At 50.8% G+C, this 22108-nt stretch overlaps 1 protein-coding gene across 1 annotated transcript in view; it reads left to right on the top strand.

Annotated features, from left to right (window-relative positions):
• Window positions 1-22108, top strand: part of LOC100091642 (solute carrier family 15 member 2-like) — a gene marked incomplete at its 3' end in the record, with an annotated part of 74293 nt that overhangs the window by 38727 nt on the left and 13458 nt on the right. The window contains exons 15-20 of the mRNA XM_029072049.1: window positions 645-782; window positions 1146-1310; window positions 1971-2017; window positions 2741-2851; window positions 6580-6676; window positions 18838-18984. Coding sequence (XP_028927882.1) covers window positions 645-782; window positions 1146-1310; window positions 1971-2017; window positions 2741-2851; window positions 6580-6676; window positions 18838-18984 — 705 coding nt within the window. The remainder of the gene's footprint in view (window positions 1-644; window positions 783-1145; window positions 1311-1970; window positions 2018-2740; window positions 2852-6579; window positions 6677-18837; window positions 18985-22108) is intronic.

The following is a 22108-nucleotide window of genomic DNA, read 5'->3' as shown; positions in this document are numbered from 1 at the left end:
GACATACTGGGGGAGGTGGCCGATGTATGGCACTGGGGGTGGCCAGACGTGGGTGAGGGGTGCCGGATGGACGGTGGTGGGTGGCTGGTGGGACATCAGGATGTGCAGAGAGCATGTCACTGGGTGGGGGTGGTGGACATTGCTGCGGCGGGACTGGTGGGATGTTCCCAGGGGGAACTGGTGGGGCATCTCGGAGGGAGGGGGATCCGACATCACTGGGGGGCAGCTGGACATTGCTAGAGGGAAGGCTGGTGTTGCTTGGGATGGGGGGCGCTGGCAGGACATTGCTGTGGGGAGAAGGGGGGGGCAAGGCAGACGGCACTGAGGGGGCCGGCCAGATGGCGAGCCCAGGATGGGGAGGGTCTCAGAAGGGGTCCCTAGAGCTGAGTCAGTGAGAGAAAATGAGGCTAAAGCCAAAAGCTCTCCAAGCGCCAAATTCAAGTTAGACCCTCCTGCTGGGTGTTAAGCTGGGACGGCAGGTCCAGGCCTCTGATGGAGGTCCCCCCCCTCCCCGGGGGCCTGTGATGGACCTCCCTTTTCCCCCCTCCGACAGCCTCAAGACAGGGTTGTAGGCCCAGGGGCTCTGAGAGTCGTCTTCCCTTCCCCAGAGACTAGCCAACAGCTGACAACCTCTCTCTCCCCAGGAAGTCACTGAAATGACCCCCTTGGACTATAACAAAAGCTACCTGCAGATAATTAACCTGGCGAGGAATGAGGTGCAGGTGACAGTGCAGCAAGGAGAGAGAGATTTTCTGACCTCTGAGCCCATCGGGGCATTACAGGTTTGGGCAGAGGGACAGGCGGATGTGGCGGGCAGAGTCTGGAGGGGGACAGAAGGGCCCGGGAGGAAGGGGGTGGTCTGGGGAGTGGTCCAGTGGGGATTTTGGAGGAACTTGTCCCGCAGACAGTTGTGGCCCAGCCCAGACGGCGGGAAACCCACCGCCGGCCACTCTGAGCACGTGGCGGCCCCAGTGCAGTTCCGGGCAGGAACCCGCCCAGCAAATCAGGCGGCATTACGCAAACGCACGGGGGTGAAAGTGTCACTGGGTCCGCCTAGACCCACCCGGAGCCCCACTCTGACTTTCCGGGGTCATAGGGGCCCTCAGCTCGGGGGTCCCCAAGGCTCAAGGGTCTCCTTTGGACAGAAATCGTTTCACTACTACAAGCTGTATCTGGAAGGAAAGCACCAGAGTGTGCGCTTCGTGCTGAAGTCCCAAGGTGCCACCACCGAGAAGTACCACGACATCAAGAGGAGAAAGTGGTACAGCCTGGTCATTTACACAGCTGGCGCCAACATCTCCAACCTCCTGGTGAGGAATGGGCGCCCTCGGCTGGGGTCTTCCTCCAGAGCTCCTGGGGGCCCTCCAGGAGCGGGAAAACAGAGGGGTCGGTCCATCCATCTACCCATTAATAGTATTCATTGAGCACCTACTCTGTCCAGGGCACTGAACTGAGTGCTAGGGAGACAGTAGACATGATCCCTGACCTCAAGGAGCTTTTGGTTGAGGGGGGAGACAGGCGTTAAAATGATCACAGCTCTAGGGGAGAAATAGAGGGTAAATATAGGAGCGTAAGTGAACAGGTGGTTGGTATGCTGGGGTGAGGCAGATGTGCAGGACGGGAATAGGGAGAAAAGAGATCAGAGAGATGAGAAATCAATCAGGGAAGGTCTCCTGGAGGAGGCAGAACTTCAGAAGGGCTTTGAAGATGGGGAGAGCTGCAGCTAGCTACATATGGGAAGGAGGTGTGGGGGTTCCAGGCAGGAGGGATGGAAGGAGTGAGGGAGATGAAAACGAGTCTGTGTTAGTAGGTTGATTTGAGAGCAGGGAAGTATGCAAGATGGGGTGAAGCTGGAGAGGAGCAGGGAGAAGTAGGGGCTGGAGGGCAAGAGCTGATGAAGAGGCTTGAAGCTGATGGTGAGAAAGCACTCAACCAACACCCTGGACTGATTGATCCTCTCTCTGCTGCAGTTGGAGGAAATGAACGCTAAACCAGCCAATGGACTGGCAGCTGTGAGGTGCGACTGGGGGGCCCTGGCCCTTCTGGGTGAGGGGTGGAGCCCATCTCCCTACCTCTCTGCCCTGTGGGCCGCAGCCTCAGGGTCCCAACATGACTGCCAGGGGCCTCGGCCGGGCAGAGTTGGCTGACACCCTCCCCCTGGGTGGGCTGGGGCAGCTGGGGCCGGGAGGGGCAGCTGGGGTTAGGGGGGAGTACTGACACTGGCTCGGAGACAGGAGAGTGAGAGGAGCAGAATCTGTGTCCAAGATTGGCCCATCTCCGAGCCCCTCTGTCCCACTGCCAAGGACAAGGCGAGCCTGGTTCTCCCCTGCTCTGTCCATCATCCAACCATCCGTCTGCCGGTCTGGTCTACCCCCCTCTTTTCTGGTGGTCCATCCCTTCCTGTTCCTCCAACCAGGGTGGGGCAGGGGAAGGAGCTGGGGAAGAAAAGGCAGCAGGTGGTGGGAATCTTCCATTCCTAGAGAGGTCCCGGGAAGGGAGCCCAACAGCTTCCCCCATTGTCTTCCCCAGGGTTTCCCACTCCAAGAAAACCCTCCTCTCTGTCTACCCTAAATTCCTCCTGCTGCAGTTTCAGCCCCCTTCTTCTAGTTGTCAAGGCCACTGAGAGCAGCCCAGGAGATTGGGTTTTCCACCCGGGGACCCTTCAAAGACGTCACCCTAGGGGCCCCAGAAGGAGGGGGGGACAGGGAAATGGCAGTGAATGAGCCAGTACCTATTCCAGGTTCGTGAACACGCTGAAGAAGGACATCCACATCTTTCTGGGCAGCGGTGATGCTATTCGGATTGGCAAGAACTACAAGTTCTCCGACTACCAGACCATGGAGAGAGGAGAGTAAGGGACTTCCAGGGGCTGGGTCTACAGGGGAGGGGATGCTTGGGAGAGAAGTGCTAATTAGGTGCTTCGCAAAACAGAAGAACCCAGGGACTTGCCCCGCTCAGTGCTCGTCTACCCCCATCCATCCTGAGAGCCCTTGGTGGTCTTCCCTGCCAAGGACAGGGACCATCTTAAAGAGTCTGTCAGTCAATCAAACTTGCTTACTGACAGCCTCCTGTGTGCAGAGAAGACATTGTACTAAGCCCTATGCTCACTTGGTGCAGTCTCCTGGACTAGGTGCTTGTGAAGGACAGATTAACCAAGTGACACGTTCTAATCCAATAGATAAGAATACAAAATATTTAAAACTGGAAAGGTAAAAAATCAGTTAATAAAGCAGACACCCAAGTGCCTTGGGAGTAGATGAGTACCTCAACAGTCCAGTTGGCTGAGGGATTGATGGGGCTAAAGGAGCTGGGGGAGTCATCTGGGAAGACATCCTGGAGGAGATGGGATTTCAGGCAGGATTGGAAAGTGGGGGGAGCTGGAGTCTCTGATGGGAAGAAGGAGGGAGATCCAAGCCAAAAGAGCAGCATGAGTGGGGTTTGGAGGCAGGAGAATGGAGAATGAGGAACAGCTAAGGAGTTGGCTTGGGAGAAATGAATTGGGGTTGGGGGAAGGTGGGTTGGGGGAAGGTGGGGGAAGGGAGCAGAGTGGAGTAAAGAGAGGCCAGGGCAGTGGAAAGCCCTGAAGCCAATGGTGAATAGTAGTAATAGTATTTATTAAGTGCACACCGGGTGTCATGTAGCCATGAGGGTGTGGCAGTCTGACTGACCTGGCCCCACACCACCTGTTGTGTTGATATGAGGACATGGCTGTGGGTGTGGCAGGAAGGAAAGGAGATTGGCGGGGGAAGCATAGAGGAGAGAGCGGCACATTGGGAAGATGATCTGTGCGGAGGCAGCGCGGGGTCGAGATTGGACGGGAAGAAGCTGGAGGCACGGAGGTCGGCAGGGAGGCTGGCGAGATGGCCGATGCACTAATCTAGTTGCCAGACCCTGTAATAATTATGGTAGTTGGTAAGTGCTTTCTATGTGCCAGGCACTGTTCTAAGCACTGGGATAGATCTGAGATTATTGAGTTTGACGCAGTCCCTGTCCTATGTTGGGCTCACAGTCTCTATTGTCATTTTACAGTTGAGGGAACTGAGGCACACAGATGCTAAGTGACTTGTCCAAGGTTACACAGCAGACAAGTGGCGGAGCTGGGTTTAGAACCCAGGTCCTTCATTCAATCATATTTATTGTGTGCTTACTGTGTGCAGATCACTCTCCTAAGTGCTTGGAAAGTAAAATTTGGCAATAAGGAGAGACAGTCCCTGCCCACATCAGGCGTACAGTCTAGAAGGGGGAGACAGACATCAAAACAAGTGAACAGGCATTAATGTAAATAAATAGAATTACAGATATGTACATATATACACAAGTACTGTGGGGTGGGGAGAGGGAGCTAGAGCAAAGAGAGCAAGTCAGGGCGATGCGGAGGGGAGGGGGAGCTGAGGAAAAGGGGGGCTTAGTCTGGGAAGGCCTCTTGGAGGAGGTGAGCTATCAGCAGGGCTTTGAAGGGGGGAATTGTGATTGGTGGGTTTGAGAAGGGAAGGCATTCCAGGCCAGAGGTAGGACATGGGCCAGGGGTGAGACCCCTACTGAGAGCCCACCTCCTCCAAGAGGCCTTCCCAGACTGAGCTTCCCCTTTCCCCTCTGCTCCCTCTGCTCCCCCTCCGCCCTCTGCTCCCTCCCTCTTCCCCCCTTCACTTCCCCTCAGCTAAGCCCCCTTTCCCTCTGCTCTTCCCCCTCTCCCTTCCCCTCCCCTCAGCACTGTGCTCATTTGTATATATTTTTATTACCTTATTTATTTGGTTAAAGAGGTGTACATCCTCTTGATTCTATTTATCGTGATTATGTTGTCTTGTTTTTGTCCATCTGTCTCCCCCAATTAGACTGTAAGCCCATCATTGGGCAGGGATGATCTCTATCTGTTGCCGAATTGTATATTCCAAGCGCTTAGTACAGTGCTCTGCACATAGTAAGCGCTCAATAAATACTACTGAATGAATGAATGAATGAAACAGGCGAGAACTAGGTGCAGTGAGAAGATTAGCATCAAAGGAATGGAATGTGCGGGCTGAGATGTAGAGGAGAGAAGGGAGATGAGGTAGAACTGGAGAGGGAGACGTGGAGGTTGTCCACACAGAGACAGACGGCAGCTCAAGTCGTGGGAAGGAGGGCGCCAGGGGAGAGGCAAGAGTGGCGATGCTGGAAGGTTGTACATCCTGAGCAGTGAACGCATTTGCCAACACTGTTGTATTGTCCTCTCCCAACCACTTAGTACAGTGCTCTGCATGCCATAAGTGCTCAATAAATACAACTGATTGATTGATCGATTGAGAGGCAACTGGATAATGTAGGGGAGATATTCCTGCTCTCCCTGTCTCTTAAACCCTGGGTGTGTCAGGGACTGTGTCTGATATGATTATCTTGTCTCTACCCCAGGGTTTATTAGCATTAATAATTGTTATTATTATATTATTGGTTAAAGGCTTATTATGTTTAACTGTGCCACATCTTCTGGGTGACCTTGGGCAAATCAATTAACTTCTCTGGGCCTCAGTTCCCTCATCTGTAAAATGAGGATTTAGACTGTGAACCCCATGTGGGACAGGGCCTGTGTCCAACCTGATGAGCTGGTATCTTCCCCAGCGCTTAGTATAGTGTCTGGCACATAATAAGTGCTAAAAAAATACCGTAAAAAAACAGGTGCCAAGCATTGCATCAAGTGCTGGAATAGATAGGAAAAAAAGCAGGTTGGACCCACTCTGTGGCCCACGGGAGCTCACAGCTTAAAGAGGCAGAGGATTTGACTCCTATTTTACAGATGAGGAAACTGAGAGTCAGAGAAGTGAAGTGACTTGCAGAGCCAGGGTGAGAACCCAGGTCCTCTGACTCCCAGACCTGGGCTCTTCCCACTAGGCCTCGCTGCAGTGCTGGCATAAACTGCTTAATAAATCCTATCATTAACAAACACACTGTACTATTGACTTGCTTTTTCACTTATTCAGCTTTCCAAACACTTCTTCCCTCTGTCTGTAAATTACTTTTTTTTTATGGTATTCGTTAAGTGTTTACTGTGTGTCTTTAGAGACTGTCTCCCTGCTAGTCTGTAATCTCCCCGAGGTCAAAGATCATGTCTGTGGTAAGCTCCATCCATCAGTCAAACAATGACATTTATTGAGCACTTAACTCTGGGCAGAACATTGGACTAAGCGCTTGGGAGAGTTCAGTACAACAGAGTTGGTAGACATGTTCCCTGCTGGCAGGGAGCTTACAGTGTACCGGGGGAGATAGACATTAAAATAATTTATGAATAGGGGAATAGTAGCAAAGGAGAATATTTACACATTTACTTTCCCCAGTACTCAGGATGGCACTCTGCATACACAAGACCAGAAGTCCCTTGAGGGCAGTGAACATGTGTACTAGTTCTTTTGTCCTCTCCCAAGCGCTCAGGACAGCACCGATGCTTGGAAAACACAACTGATGGGTCGATTGCTGAAATTAGAGTAGTTTGAGGAGGGCAGGGATGGTGAGCCTGAGAGAAAGGAGGAAGGGCCCGAGTAAGGGACTGCCTTTTCTCTCCACCTCCCCCTCTCGCCCCCCCGGCCCCCTCTTCCCATCCCTGTTGTCTAGGTACAAGCAGGTGAGGTGCAAGACTTGGGTTGGGGCTTGCACGATGGACTTGGGCCTGCTCGACTTTGGCGCCGTCTACACTGTGTTCATTCTGTGGGTGAGCAGTAGCCCCTACCTTCCCTGCTGCACCCCCACCCCTTCCCTTCCCTCCCCACCACTCCCCTCCCCGCTCCCCTGTCGTACCCCTCCACTCCCTGCTGCACCGCGCCCCTCCGCAACCCTCCTCACAGTGCCTCTCTCCATGCTGCTCCCCTCCCCACCATGCTTCTCCCCTCCTGCCATAACCACAGCCACCCTCACAGCAACACGACACATGGTGCGGGCTGGATAGGCTACACACAAAGAACACACACACAAACATACACCCAGCTGTTTTTGGTATGGGAAGGACAGGCCATTGACAGAGAAATTCCTCCATGAGCCTGTGTGGTTGACAAGGCCAATACAGGCCCACAGGCACAGCCACTTTGGCCTCACAAAAAGGCCATACCCTGTTGTGTCGTTGAGCTGAGTATTATCTCTTGCTGTGTTGTTGTGGTTAATGTGCCCCCTGCCCACAGGAACACAGTGTCCTCGGTGTAGGTCTGGCCAGCTACACATACATATACACACCCCGGGGCAGCCATTGGGCAGTGAGCTTCCCAGTCCCTGAGTGGCATAGCTGGGGAAGGTCGGAGAGGAGAGGCTTCGTTCCAGGAAAAACCTGCTCCACAACTGCTAGCCTATGAAACGTAAGGTGAGGTGGTGTCGGACAGGACAGATGTACTGTCTGGAATGAGGGGCCAGGATGGCCAGTGGAGGTTAATCACGAATGCATGTATGGCTGTAGAGGTAGAGGCAGGATTCACATAGCTTGGCCCTCAGTTTCCTCATCTGTAAAATGGGGATTAAATACTCATTCTCTTTCCCTCCCCTTTCAAGTGTGAGCCCTGTGAGGGTCAGGGACCGTGTCTGATCAGATTGTATTGTATTTACCCCAGCGTTTAATGCAGGGCTTTGCACAGAAAGAGTGCTTAACAAGTACCACAACTGTTATGATTGTAATCACTGTTATTACATAGTGCACAAAAAAGTATGTCCCTTGCTGTGTTGTTATGTTTAATGTTTGCAGCACCTGGCACTGCTTTCTGTTTTGCCTTTTTGCCTCTCATTTCTTGCGAAGCTTTTGCTCAAAAAGAACTGCTCCTTTCTTGAGGGCAGTGCTCCATGCAAGTCTGTCCCCAGCTATTGTCTCCCAGTTTTCAGCTGTGTCACAGCCTTACCTGATGCTTGCTTTTACTGCATCCTTATAATGCTTCCTCTGCCCCCATCAAGTTTTCAATTTCCCAATCTCCGCTCCCCATCCAGCAGCTGTTGGGGTCTCCCGCTGGTCCTTGTTCTCCTCCCACGTCCCGCCCGCTCTAGTCGTGTTGAGGTAAGTGCAACTTTGACACGGGGAGACTGACGACGTTCCCCCTCTTGGCCATCCGTGATCTCACCTTGTCATCTGATACTGAGCCTGGCTCCACCGGAGACACTGATGGAAGTGACCGAAAAGCTGGACGTTGGCATCTGTGTGGGGCCGGGTCTCAGAGTTGTAGAGAAGGGTGGGCAGCTCGAGGGATCTTAAGTCTAGCTTGGGGGCCTCAAACCCTGCTGCCACTTCATCTTGTCTGACAGTCTCCCCAGTGATGTTCCAACCTTATATGGATACATTTTTTTATATATTATGATGTTTGGTAAGCCCTTCTATGCACCAACCAGTGTCCTATGCCCTGGAGTAGATACAAATCAATCAGTTCAGACATAATTCCTATCACACATGGGGTTCACAGTCTAAGTAGGAGAGAGAACAGGTGTTTAATCCCCATTTTAGAGTTGAGGAAACTGAGGCACAGAGGTCTTCTTGATTCAGCTTTCAAGTTCCAGGTACATCATTATGTTGTCTGTCAGTGTGCAGCCTAGGAAGCAGAACTCTCACAGTTCTGGGCTGAGTTGCCGATGTAGATTTTAGGTCATGTGTTTGTCTGCCCCGGTGCTGATAGATCCAGTCCGTCATTGTTTTTAGTCTTAGTGTCATCCCCTGGAGCCCGCAGATTGGGTGAAAAAAGCAGTTTACCATCATTTGCATGTATTCAGGGCTATAGTCCTCCTGGCTGCAGCCAGCCACATTCAAACATTCTTGAGCGGCCACTTCCAGGACTGGGGATGATGCTCAGAGTCTGTAGAGTTGGAAGAATTTCCCAGCAGAGTGGAAGGAAGCGCATTATCACCCCTTCCCCCAGCTCTCATGTGGCATCCCCAGCTGGAGAACACTGGGACAGGCCCAGGCCCGCACCATGTCTCTGCACCACATCCCTGCTCCACAATCCATGTCAGCAAAAGGGAACGGAACAGGCAGGGCGCCCTTGGCCCCTGCCCAGCCAGCTGTGCCACCCTGAAGCTGCCTCAGAACCTCGTGGGACTTTGCTAAGTAATTTCCAGAGCTCAGATGAACTGATGGTATCTAAGGCGTTGGGGAGGCCTTTGAAAACTGAACGCTTACACTTCTCCTGAGTCAGCCGGGAAACCAGGATCATGTGACCGCTGGGTGGCAATTGTGGTCCTGGGAGCATCCAATCGACAGTCTTCAGTAGCCAATCTAGGAGGACAGTGGACTGCCCACCTCCCCCTGCCTCCAGGACACCTCACCCCGACATAACCAAGTTCAAAACGGACTTCCTTGTCCTCCCTCCAAACTCTCCACACCCTAACTATCCCACTGCAACTAATAATGATAATTATCATACTTAAGTGCTTATTATGTGCCAAGCACTGTTCTAAGCACTGGAGTTGCTACAGGTTAATCAGATTGGATTTATTCCCTGTCCCACGTGGAGCTCATCATCTAAGTAGGAGGCATTTGGATTTAATCCCCATTTTACAGATGAGGTAACTGAAACCCAGAGAAGTAATGTGACGACCAAGGTCCCACTGCAGACAGGTAGCAGAGGTGGGTTTAGTACCCAGGTCCTCTGACTCGCAGGCCCATATTCTTTCCACTAGGCCACACTTCTTCTCTAATGACAAAGATAATAATGACAATGATCTGAGCACACAGCCATCACTCCCTCCCTGCTCCCGCCACGGCCCTGGAAAGGATCAGGATACCCCTGACTGGCCCCGACCAGGCTGCCATCAGGGAAGCAGTGAAGGTTGAAAGGCCAAGGAGCAGAACAAGATCAACATCTGAAAGAAGAAAAGAAAAAAAGAAAAGCAGGAAGAAAGAAAAAGGCTGCTAATCCAAAAAACAGGCAAGAGGAAGCCACATCCAAGTATGGAACCAGTGTTTTGGATCCGGGCTCTGAGAAGGAAGATCTAGATCAGGCCAGGAAAACTGTGGGAGCCATCATATAGGACCCCTGTCCTTCTTCTGCCCCTTTTCATTGGGCCCAAACTACTGCTCCTGCCCCATCATCTCTTTGTCTCTGATATTATGTGAATTATCAAAGAGAAGCAGTGCAGGCTGGAGGATAGAGCCCAGGCCTAGGATTCAGACAAGCTGGGTTCTAATCCCGGCTCTGCCACTTCTCTGCTGGGTGACCTTGCGCAAGCTGTTTCACTTCATCTGTAAAATGGGAATTAAAACCATGGGTCCAACCTGACTAGTTTATATTTACCCCAGTGCTTAGTGCAATGCTGGGCATGTAGTAAATGCTGAACAAATACCAGAAAAAAGAAAATCCTATTATTCTCGGTCCTCCAACAAAATACAGATGCAAGAACACACACCCACAGATATTTATCAATATCACCAGCAGCCTTTATATACCTCTCTTCAGATAAAGATAACTCAGCTGGAATGTTGATCAGCTGCTCCCAAAATGGGGACCACAAACAGCAGAACCAGTGCCGCCCACCTTCCCGCTCAACTGCCCTCCAGGATCCGGAGAACCCGCTCTCGACCCACTGCTGCCAAGAAGCTTCCATTCCTCCAGCTCCCTGCTCCCCACTCCTGACTCCCACCCTGCCTGCAGCCCGGCTGGAGCCACCAGTGGGGAACACGGAGCAGAGGTGGCTGCTGAACCTCCTGCCCTGCTGACAGAGGCCCCGTCTTTGTGTGTGCCAGCAGCTGCCTGTTTACTCCTGAACTTTGGCTCCCAGGACCCCAGGGGCCTTTAATCACCTCAAGCACCTCAGAGGATGGTCAGCGGAACCACCTGCATAAGCTGCTGACCACCTCTCCTATAACTGTAAACTTCTTTGGCCCCACCAAGGCCCCCTCTAATCAGTCCTTCCCTCCCAACAACACCCCCATCTCCCTCCATCAAGCCCCAGCCCACCCCTTGTGCCATCCCCTCCCCCAGTGCTCCCCACTACAGCCTCAGTTTAGCACCCTGCTCCATTCTGGGGAAGCTTCCCTTCATCCTTAATTTGTTCCTGATCCAATCTCTGTTCCTCCTCGCCATCACTGAAACCTGGCTCTCCCTAGATGACATGGTCTCTCCTGCCACTCTCTCTAGAGGCAGTCTCATCTTCTCCCACTCCCCCAGACTCATTGGGAAGGGGGGGGGGGAGTGGGCTTCCTTCTCACTCCCCAATTCCTCCCCAGCCCCAACCCTCTCTTTCCCTTTCTTTGAAGCCCACATCATCTGCCTCAACCACCCACTCCAGTTATGAGTCATGATCAACTACCATGGCCCAGGGCCCCACTTCTAACTTTCTGAACCATTTCCCCTTCCTCCCATTCCTTCTCTCTTTCTCCATCCCTACACTGATCCTGGGGGTCTTCAACATCCATGTGTAAGTTCCTGACGACCCTTCCACTTCCCACTTCCTCTCACTCCTCAACTCCACTCACCTTCTGTTCCACCCCACCTCAGTCACCAAGTTGGACACACACTCGATCTCACCACCTCTAGTCACTGTACAATCTCTATCCTTACTACTTAGTACAGTGCCTTGCACAGAGTAGGTGCTCAATAAATGCTATTGAATGAATGAATACCCTCACCAACTCTGAAATCCCTCTATCTGACCACAGCCTCCTCACCTGCCTTCTATTGCACACATCCCCTGTCTGCAAATCTGTCCTGTTCTCCCAGAGAGACCTCTGTTCTTTTGACCCCACCCTATTTTCTCAAGTCATTATGCTCCATATAATGATAATAATAATAGTACTTGTTAAGTGCTTACTATATGCCAAGCACTGTTCTAAGCACTGGGGGAGATACAAGTTAATCAGTTTGGACGCAGTGCCTGTCCCACATAATTTTGTTAAATGCTTACTATGTGCAGAGCACTGTTCTAAGCGCTGGGGTAGATACAGGGTAATCAGGTTGTCCCACATGAGGCTCACAGTTAATCCCCATTTTACAGGTGAGGTAACTGAGGCACAGAGAAATGAAGTGAGTTGCCTACAGTCACACAGCTGACAAGTGGCAGAGCCCGGATTTGAACCTATGACCTCTGACTCTCAAGCCGGGCTCTTTCCACTGAGTCACACTGATGGGACACACACTCATCCCCATTGAACAGATGAGGTAACTGAGGCACAGAGAAGTTAAGAGGCTTGACCTAGGTCACACAACAGACATGTGAGGAAGCCAGGATTAGAACCCTGGTCCTTCTTTCTCCCAGGTCCATGATCTATCCACTAAATCACACTCCTCAAATATGGAGACCAGCGGGTCTCCATCGATCTCGTACCAATAGCCCACGGCCCTGGATCACCTCTACAGTCCGCTTCCTTCACCCTGTGCAAAAGCCTGCTCACCTCTCTACTCTCCTACTACATCCCAGCCCACAAACTTCACTCCTCTAGTGTTAACCTTCTCACTGTACCACGTTCTCATCTAACTCACTGCTGACCTCTCGCCCACATCCTGCCTCTGGCCTGGAATGCTCTCGCTCTTCGTAGCCAACATATAATTAATTCCATCCCCCCACACCTTCAAGGCTTTATTGAAGACACTTCTCTTCCAAGAGGCCTTCTCTGACTAAGCCCTCCTTTCCTCTTCTTGTACTCCCTTCTTCATCACCCAAACTTGCTCCCTTTATTCGTCCCCATCCCAGCATATCTGTGATTTATTTATTTCTATTAATGTCTGTCTCCCACTCTAGACTGTAAGCTCATTGTGGGCAGAGAATTTACCTGTTTATTGTTGCATTGTACTTTCCCAAGAGCTTTAGTACTATGCTCTGCACAGTTCGCTCCCAAGTTTTCAACTACCACCTCCATGTGGATGATACCCAAATCTCCATCTCCAGCCCTAATCTCTCACCATCTCTGCAGTCTCGCAGTTCCTCCTGCCTTCAAGACATTTCTACTTGGATGTCCTCCCATCACCTCAAACTTAACATGCCCAAAACAGAACCCCTTATCTTCTTTCCCAAACCTTGTCCTCCCCCTCACTTTCCCATCACAATAGGTGGCACCACCATCCTTCCTGTCTCACAAGCCTGTAACCTTGGCGTTATCCTTGACTCCTCTCTCTCATTCAATCCATCATTAAATCCTGTTGGTCCCACTTCAAAACATCACTAAAATTCGCCCTTTCCTCTTCATCCAAACTGCTACCATGTCAATGCAATCACGCATCCCTATCCTTCCTGGATTACTGCATCAACCTCCTTGCTCACCTCCCAGCCTCCTGTCTCTCCCCACTCTAGTCCATATGTCACTCAGCTGCCCGGATCTACTAAAACGTTCAGGACGTGTCTTCCCACTCCTCGGAAAACTCCAGTGGTTGCCCATCCACCTCTGCATCAAACAAAAACTCCTCACCATTGGCTCTAAAGCCCTCCACCGCCTTTCCCCCTCCTACTTCACCTCACTACTCTCCTACAAGCCAGCCTGCTCACTTTGCTCCTCTAGTGCTAACCTTCTCACTGTGCCTCAATCTCTCCTTTCTCACCACTGACCCCTAGATCATGTTCTGCCTCTGGGCTGGAACGCTCTCCCTCCTCAAATCCAACAGATTTACTCTCCCCCATTTCAAAGCCTTATTGACAATACATCTCTAAGAGGCCTTTCCAGACTAAGTCCCCCGTTTCCTCTTCTCCTACTCTCTTCTGCATCACTCTGGCTTGCCCTATCCCAGGCCCACAGCACTTATATATGTATCTATAATTTATTTATTTGTCTCCCCTCTTCTAGACTGTATGCTTGTTGTGGACAGGGAAAGTGCCTGTTTACTGTTGTACTCTCCCAAGAGCTTAGTACAATGCTCTGCACACAGTAAATGCTCGATAAATATGATTGAATGAACAGTGAGTTCTCAATATGATTGAACTGAATGAATAAATAATGAAAGAAAGAAACAATGAATGAATGAATGAATGAATGAACAAGCCGTGGAGTGCTGCTGGCGGAATTTCTGATATCAGGCTGACCTCAGCCATCTTAAAGACATCCTTACCTGCTTTAACTCTGACTTCTCCTCCATGTGGCTACATTATTTCTTCATCCTTATCTACTTCCAAACCCACTGCCCCTGCCTGGTGTTTCAGAATTTAACTACCTCCTCGACCCCCTGTGCTTCTGCTCTCCCCATCACGTGCCCCTAATAATCTGGTCACATACTTTATTGATAAAATTGAAACTATCAAGCATGATCTCCCTAAAATATCCGTTGCTTCTCTACATTCCCTCCCTCCTCCTACTCTTCCTTCGACTCTCCCATCTTTCCCAGGAGTATCTCAAGAGATCTCCTGCCTTCTCTCAAAACCTTCCCCTCCACCTGCAACTCCCATTCCACCCTTGTTTACCTTATCAAAACATTTGGCCTCTCCCTTCTTCCCTCCCTGACAGCCATTTCAACTCTTCACTCTCCAAAGTCTTCTTTCCCACTGTTTTCAAACATGTACCGTCTCCCTTAACCTAAAAAACCTCTTCTTTGACCCCACAGCTCCCTCTAGTTATTGCCCCATTTGCCTCCTACCTTTTCTCTCCAAACTCCTTGAGTGAGTTGTCTACACCCACTGCCTCCACTTCATTCATTCATTCAATTGTATTTATTGAGCGCTTACTGTGTGCAGAGCACTGTCCTAAGTGCTTGGGAGAGTACAATACAACAATAAACAGTCACATTTCCTGCCCACAATGAGCTTACGGTCTAGAGTAGCCTTATTCTCCTCCAATTCTCTCCCAGATCCCCTCCAATCTGGCTTCTGCCTCCTCCGTAGAAGCTGCCATCTCTAAGATCACCAAGGACCTTCTTCTTGTCAAATCCAATGGTCTCTACTCCATCTTAATCTTCCTCAACCTCTCAGCTGCCTTCGAAACTGTCAACCAACCCCTTCTCTTGGAAAAATTATCCTACCCCGATTTCACTGACACTGTTCTTTCCTGGTTCTTTTCCTATCTCTCTGGGCACTCATTCTCACTCTCTTTCACGGGCTCCTCCTCTGCCTCCCACCCCCTAACTATGAGTGCCCCTCAAGACTCAGTTCTGGGTCCCCTTCTATTCTCCATCTAGACCCATTTATTTGGAGAATACATTTGCACTCAGGACTTCAAATACCATCTCTACAAGGCTGATTCCCAAATCTACCATTCCAGCCCTGACCTCTTTCTTTCTCTGTAGTTTCCTCCTGTTTTGAGGACATCCCTACTTGGATGTCCCACCAACACCTCAAACCGAATGTTTGAATGTCCTAAATGTTTGGTTCAGGTCAGGAGGCAGCTGTGGCTGGGACCAGCATGTCTCTGCCTGCCCTCCAAGCCCCCCCATCTGGCTTGAACCCCATCACTGGGGGGACATGCAGGTCCACAGGACAAGCCATTAGAGTATTGCTTGGAAAACCAGAAGCGGGCTGTGTCCACGAGCAGAAGGACTCAATGTGCCCTCGTGGCAGCACTCTGGGTCTGCCCAAGTGGAGACCAGGCGGACTGGGATTTGGGAGTGGAAGAGTTGAGGTTTGAGAAGAGCAGTGTGGTACTGGGGCCCAGTCCTCAAAGATCACCATGTTGGGACTGGGGAAAGGAATCCCGAGAAATAGTGTGATCACAGAGCCAGAGATGGTTACCCCCCGTGCTGGTCTCCCTCCACCCACAGATGAGACCCTTAGTCAGAAGGTCACACAATCTAATCCTGTCTCTGCCTCTTGTCTTCTGTGTAACCTTGGGCAAGTCCATTCACTTCTCTGGGCCTCAGTTACCTCATCTATAAAATGGGGATTGAGGCTATGAGCCCCACAAGGGAAAGAGACTGTTTCTAATGTATTTGACCTGAATCCACCCCAGCGGTTAATACAGAGCCTGGCACATATTAAACACTTAACAAATACCATTATCATTATTATTATAACTCCCAGAGAATAGGGAAAACCACCTGGCCTGGTCTAGCTGTTTAACAAAGACTCCTTCCTGCCTGTCTTCTCACTCCCTGGCCACCCTCTTCCCCTGTACTCCTGACACCTCCCTCAGTCCCCTTTTCTCCCCGCTGCCCATCATGCCCCAGCACTTCCACCACCTCCCTCTCTCCCCTTACTGGCCATCATCCTCATGTGTTCCTCCCAACACCTCCCTCTGTCTCCCTGACTTCTACCACCAGTCTTCTCCCTATGTCCCTGATACCTCCCTCTTTCCCCCCATCCACTGTCACACCATCAGGTCTGAGCTCCCCCAAATCACCCCGCCCCCTCCTCTGTCCCCTTTCCTCTCAGTCCTCTTTTCAACTTTCCCATACTTCCCAGCAATATCTTCGGAGGAGATCTCCTGCCTCTTCTCAAGTGTCACCCCCTCCACTTGCACATTGGACCCCATTCTTTTTCACCTTATAAAAACTCTTGCCCCTTCCCTCCTTCTTCCTTAACTACCATCTTCAACTGCTCACTCTCCAGTGGCTTCTTCCCCACTGCCTTCAAACATGCCCATGTCTCCCTCCACCCCAAAAAACCCTCCCTTGACCCCTCAGCCCACTCCAGTTATCACCCCATTTCCCTCCTACCCTTCTTTTCCAAACTCCTTGAGCGAGTCTACAGTCTGCCTCAAATTAGTCTCCTCAAACTCTCTCCTGGACCCCCTCCAATCTGGCTTCTGACCCCTCCACTCCACTGAACACCCCCCCCAAAGATCACCAATAACCTTTGACCTCTCAGCTGCCTTTGACACTGTGGACCATTCCCTTCTCCTCAATATGTTATCTAACCTAGTCTTCACTGACTTCGTCCTCTCCTGGTTCTCCTCTTAACTCTCTGGCCGCTCATTCTCAGTCTCCTTTTCAGGCTCCTCCTCCCCCTCCGACCCCCTAACTGTAGGAGTCCCTCAAGATTCATTCTATTCTCCATCTACACTCACTCCCTGGGAGAAATCATTTGCTCCCAAGACTTCAACTATCATCTCTGTGCATATGACACCCAAATCTACATCTCCTCCCTGTTCTCTCTCCCTCCCTCGCATCTCCTCCTGCCTTTTGGACATCTCTACTTGGATGTCCTTCCACCACCAAAAACTCGATATGTCCAAGATAGAGCTCCTTATCTTGCCTCCCAAACCCTGTCTTCTTCCGAACTTTCCGGTCACCATGAATGGCACAACCATCCTTTCCTTCTCAGAAGCCTGTAACATTGGAGTCATCCTTGACTCTACTCTCTTATTCACCCCACATATACAATCCATCACCAAATCTTGCCAGTCTCACCTTCACAACATCGCTGAGATCCACCCTTTCCTCTTCATCCAAACCACTACCAAGTTAGTACAGTCACTCATCCTACCGTGACTGGATTACTGCATCAGCCTCCTTTCTGACCTCCCAACCTCCTGCCTCTCTCCACTTCAGTCCATACTTCACTCTGCTGCCTGGATTATGTTTCTACAGAAATGTTCAGGACATGTCAACCCCCTCCCCAAAAATCCCCAGTGGTTGCCTATCAACCTCCGTATCGAACAGAAACTCCTCACTATTGGCCTCAAAGCTGTCAATCACCTTGCCCCTTTTTACCTCACCTCTCTTCTCTCCTTCTACATCCCAGCCTACACACTCATCTTCTCTGGCGCTAACCTCCTCACTGTGCCTCAATCTCACCTGTCTCACCTTCGGCCCCTGGCTCAAGTCCTACCTCTGGCCTGGAACGTCCTCCCTCCTAAAATCCACCAATCACTCTCCCCCCTCATCAAAGCCCTACTGAAGGTGCACCTCCTCCAAGAGGCCTTCCCAGATTTAGCCCCCTTTTCCTCAGCCGCACCTCCCTTCCGCATCACCTCGACTCGCTCTCTTTGCTCTCCCTCCCCACCCTAGCACCTTTGTGTGTGTGTGTGTGTATATATATATACTATTTATTTATAATAGACTATATTGTCCTCCTTGTCTCTCCACCCCTCCCGTGCTCTCAGGGAAAGGGGCAGTGGAGCCTTGTCCTCGGGTGGCCTCCAGAAGAGTGAAAGGTGAAGCAGTGTCTGGGGCTGCCCAACCTCTTATTCATTCATTCATTCAACTATATTTATTGAATGCTTACTGTGTGCACAGCACTGTACTAAATGCTTGGGAGAGTATAATGTAACAATAAACACACATTCCCTGCCCACAGTGAGCTTACAGTCTAGAGGGGGACTGTCTGAAGCTCTGTGTGTCCTCTCAAAACTCCTTGAGAGCAGGGATTGTCTCTGTTGTACTGGACTGTTACCTTCTCTGTAAAATGGGGATTGAGACTGTGAGCCCCGTGTGGAACAGGGACTGTGTTCAACCTGATTTGCTTGTATCCACCTCAGTGCTTAGTAGAGTGCCTGACATATAATAAGTGCTAAACAAATATAGTAATAATAATAAGCACTCAGTACAGTGCTCTGGACACAGTAAGTTTTCAGTAAATGCCATTGGTGGCTAGAATGGGTGAATGGATGGATGGATAATAATAATAATGTTGGTATTTGTTAAGTTCTTACTATGTGCAGAGCACTGTTCTAAGCACTGGGGTAGATACAGGTTAATCCGGTTGTCCCATGTGAGGCTCATAGTCTTAATCTCCATTTGACAGATGAGGGAACTGAGGTATAGAGAAGTTAAGTGACTTGCCCACCGTCACACAGCTGACAAGTGGCAGAGCTGGGATGGATGGATAGAGAAGCAGTGTGGTTCAGTGGAAAGAGCACGGGCTTGGGAGTCAGAGGTCATGGAGTAATCCCGGCTCCACCTGGACACACATGGCCCCACATGGGACAACCTGATTACCTTGTATCCTCCCTACAGCACTTAAAACAGTGCTTGGCACATAGTAAGTGCTTAACAAATACCATCATTACTATTATTATTATTATAGCTGGACAGATGGATGTCTGCATTTGTTCCCCCACAGGGTTCCAGAAGCATCCTTCGGGTCTGGAAAATCAACACCATACCCCCCAACCACTTGTCCATCCTGTGGCAGGTGCCGCAATACGTGCTCATCACTGCTGGCGAGGTCATGTTCTCTGTCACTAGCTTTGACTTCTCCTACGCTGAGGTGGGCAGACAGGCAGGTGGACGGGCGGGGGGGCGGCAGGCGGCCTGGGGGTGGGGGGGCTCTGGGGACTGCAAGTATACCGTCAATTGGTCAGTGGTATTTATTGAGCATTTACTCCATGCAGAGCAATGTACTGAGCACTTGGGAAAGGACAATAGAGTCAACAGGCATGATCTCTGCCCTCAAGGATCTTACAGTCTTACTATGTGCAGAGCACTGTGCTGAGCTCTAGGGAGAGTCCAGTAATTAGTAGGTACATTCCCTGCCCTCAAGGAACTTACAGTTGCTGTGTGCTGAGTGCTGTACTGAGCATCCAATTGATCAATCATATTTATTGAGCACTTACTGTGTGCAAAGCACTGTTCTGAGTGTTTGGGAGAGGACAATAGATTTAATAGACATGATCCCTGCCCTCAAAGAGTTAAGTCTACTGTGTGCAGAGCATTGTACTAAGTGCTGGGAAATAATATATCGGGGGTGGTGATGTTGGGGGTGGGAGGCTGCTCTTTGCCCTGGGATGGGGCTGAGTGGGGCAGGCTCCTTAGGGCACCTGGGCTGTGGCACATTGGCCCCCCAGGGGAGAGCAGGGTGATTCTGAACATCCCAGTGGTGACCTGAGTATCCCTCTTTCTCAGAAGGACCAAACACCAACCCTCTGACTGCCCAGGGCAGGGATCATGGCAACCAACTCTATTGTGCTCTTCCCAGTGCTCAGTACAGTGCTCTGCACACAGTAGACTGGAAACTCATTGTGGGCTGGGCAGGAAACGTGTCTGTTTATTCAATAGTATTTATTGAGCGCTTACTATGTGCAGAGCACTGTACTAAGCGCTTGGAATGAACAAGTCGGCAACAGATAGAGAGAGTCCCTGCCGTTTGACGGGCTTACGGTCTAATCGGGGGAGACGGACAGACAAGAACAATGGCAATAAATAGAGTCAAGGGGAAGAACATCTCGTAAAAACAATGGCACTAAATAGAATCAAGGCAATGTACAATTCATTAACAAAATAAATAGGGTAATGGAAATATATACAGTTGAGCAGACGAGTACAGTGCTGTGGGGATGGGAAGGACAGGGGGAAAAGAGGGTTTAGCTGCGGAGAGGTGAAGGGGGGGTGGTAGAGGGAGTAGAGGGAGAAGAGGAGCTCAGTCTGGGAAGGCCTCTTGGAGGAGGTGAGTTTTAAGTAGGGTTTTGAAGAGGAGAAGAGAATCAGTTTGGCGGAGGTGAGGAGGGAGGGCGTTCCAGGACCGCGGGAGGACGTGGCCCAGGGGTCGACGGCGGGATAGGCGAGACCAAGGGACGGCGAGGAGGTGGGCGGCGGAGGAGTGGAGCGTGCGGGTGGGCGGTAGAAAGAGAGAAGGGAGGAGAGGTAGAAAGGGGCAAGGTGATGTAGAGCCTCGAAGCCTAGAGTGAGGAGTTTTTGTTTGGAGCGGAGGTTGATAGGCAACCACTGGAGGTGTTTAAGAAGGGGAGTTTCATGCCCAGATCGTTTCTGCAGGAAGATGAGCCGGGCAGCGGAGTGAAAAATAGACCGGAGCGGGGCGAGAGAGAGGAAGGGAGATCAGAGAGAAGGCTGACACGGTAGTCTAGCCGGGATATAACGAGAGCCCGTAGCAGTAAGGTAGCCATTTGGGTGGAGAGGAAAGGGCGGATCTTGGCGATATTGTAAAGGTGAAACCGGCAGGTCTCGGTAACGGATAGGATGCGTGGGGTGAACGAGAGAGACGAGTCAAGGATGACACCGAGATTGCGGGACTGAGAGACGGGAAGGAAGGACGGTGATAGAGAAGTCTGGGAGAGGACCGGGTTTGGGAGGGAAGATGAGGAGCTCAGTCTTGCTCATGTTGAGTTTTAGGTGGCGGGCCGACATCCAGATGGAGACGTCCTGGAGGCAGGAGGAGATGCGAGCCTGAAGGGAGGGGGAGAGGACAGGGGCGGAGATGTAGATCTGCCCAAAACAAGATGTAGATCTGTTTATTGTTATGTTGTACTCTCCCAAGCTCTTAGCTCAGGATTCTGCAGACAGTAAGCGCTCAATAAATGTGATTGAATGAATTGAATGAATTGTGTCTACTAACTCTATTGTCCTCTCCCAAGTGCTCAGAACTGTGCTAGGCACAGAGTAGACTGTATGCTCTTTGAGGGCAGGGATCGCTCAGTAAGCTCTCAATAAATATTGTTCTTATTTTGTTTTTAAATTATATTTGTTAAGCATTTACTGTGTGCCAAGCGCTGGGATAGACCCAAGCTAAAAAAGTTGCACAAAGTCCATTTCTCACGTGGTGCTCAGTCTTAATCCCCATTTCACAGATGAGGGAACTGAGGCCCAGAGAAGTGAAAGGACTTGCCCAAGGTCACGCAACCAACCAAAATACACGGCCTGATTCCAGGCCTGTGTTCTATCTGCTAAGCTAGGCTGCTTTTCTGAAATTTTTCTATTTCTGGATTGTATTGCTTCCTCTCTTCATCACCCCCCTCCCAGCTGCACAGCATTTATGTATAGATCTTATTATATTATATTAATGTCTGTCTCTCCCTCTAGACTGTTAGCTTGTTTTGGGCAGAGAACGTGTCTGTTTATTGTTACATTGTACTCTCCCAAGTGCTTAGTACAGTGCTCTGCACACAGTAAGCACTCAATAAATATGATTGACTGCCTCCCCCTGACTACCTTGTCAGTGGCCACAGCCAGGCTACCCAGACACTGCCCAGGTGACGCCCTGCCCTCATCCTGGGTCCTGACCCATATGCTGCCCCTTCTGACAAAAGTGGGGCTTAGCTAGCCGATCCAGTCACAGGACCCCTGTAAGGGTACCCTGCCTCCAAACAGTAACTGGCCACCAATCGGGAGCATTAACTGAGCGCCTGCTGTGTGCAGAGCACTGCACTGAGCACTTGGGGAAGCACTATAGGGTAAGCAGGCAGGATCCCTGGCCTCCGGGAGCTGACGGCCTAGGGCAGTGGGGAGGGAAGGCACTAAAAACAAGTTAGAGACCAGAAGAAGCAGGAAATGTGGATTTGGACATGAATGAGTGCTTCATTCATTCATTCAACAGTATTTATTGAGCGCATACTATGTGCAGAGCACGGTACTAAGCGCTTGGAATGTACAATTCGGCA

Source organism: Ornithorhynchus anatinus, chromosome 1 (genome assembly GCF_004115215.2).
Source record: "Ornithorhynchus anatinus isolate Pmale09 chromosome 1, mOrnAna1.pri.v4, whole genome shotgun sequence".
Lineage (NCBI taxonomy): Eukaryota > Metazoa > Chordata > Mammalia > Monotremata > Ornithorhynchidae > Ornithorhynchus > Ornithorhynchus anatinus.
Note: the sequence above shows the minus strand (reverse complement) of the source record. Positions and strands in the feature narration are given on the sequence as shown.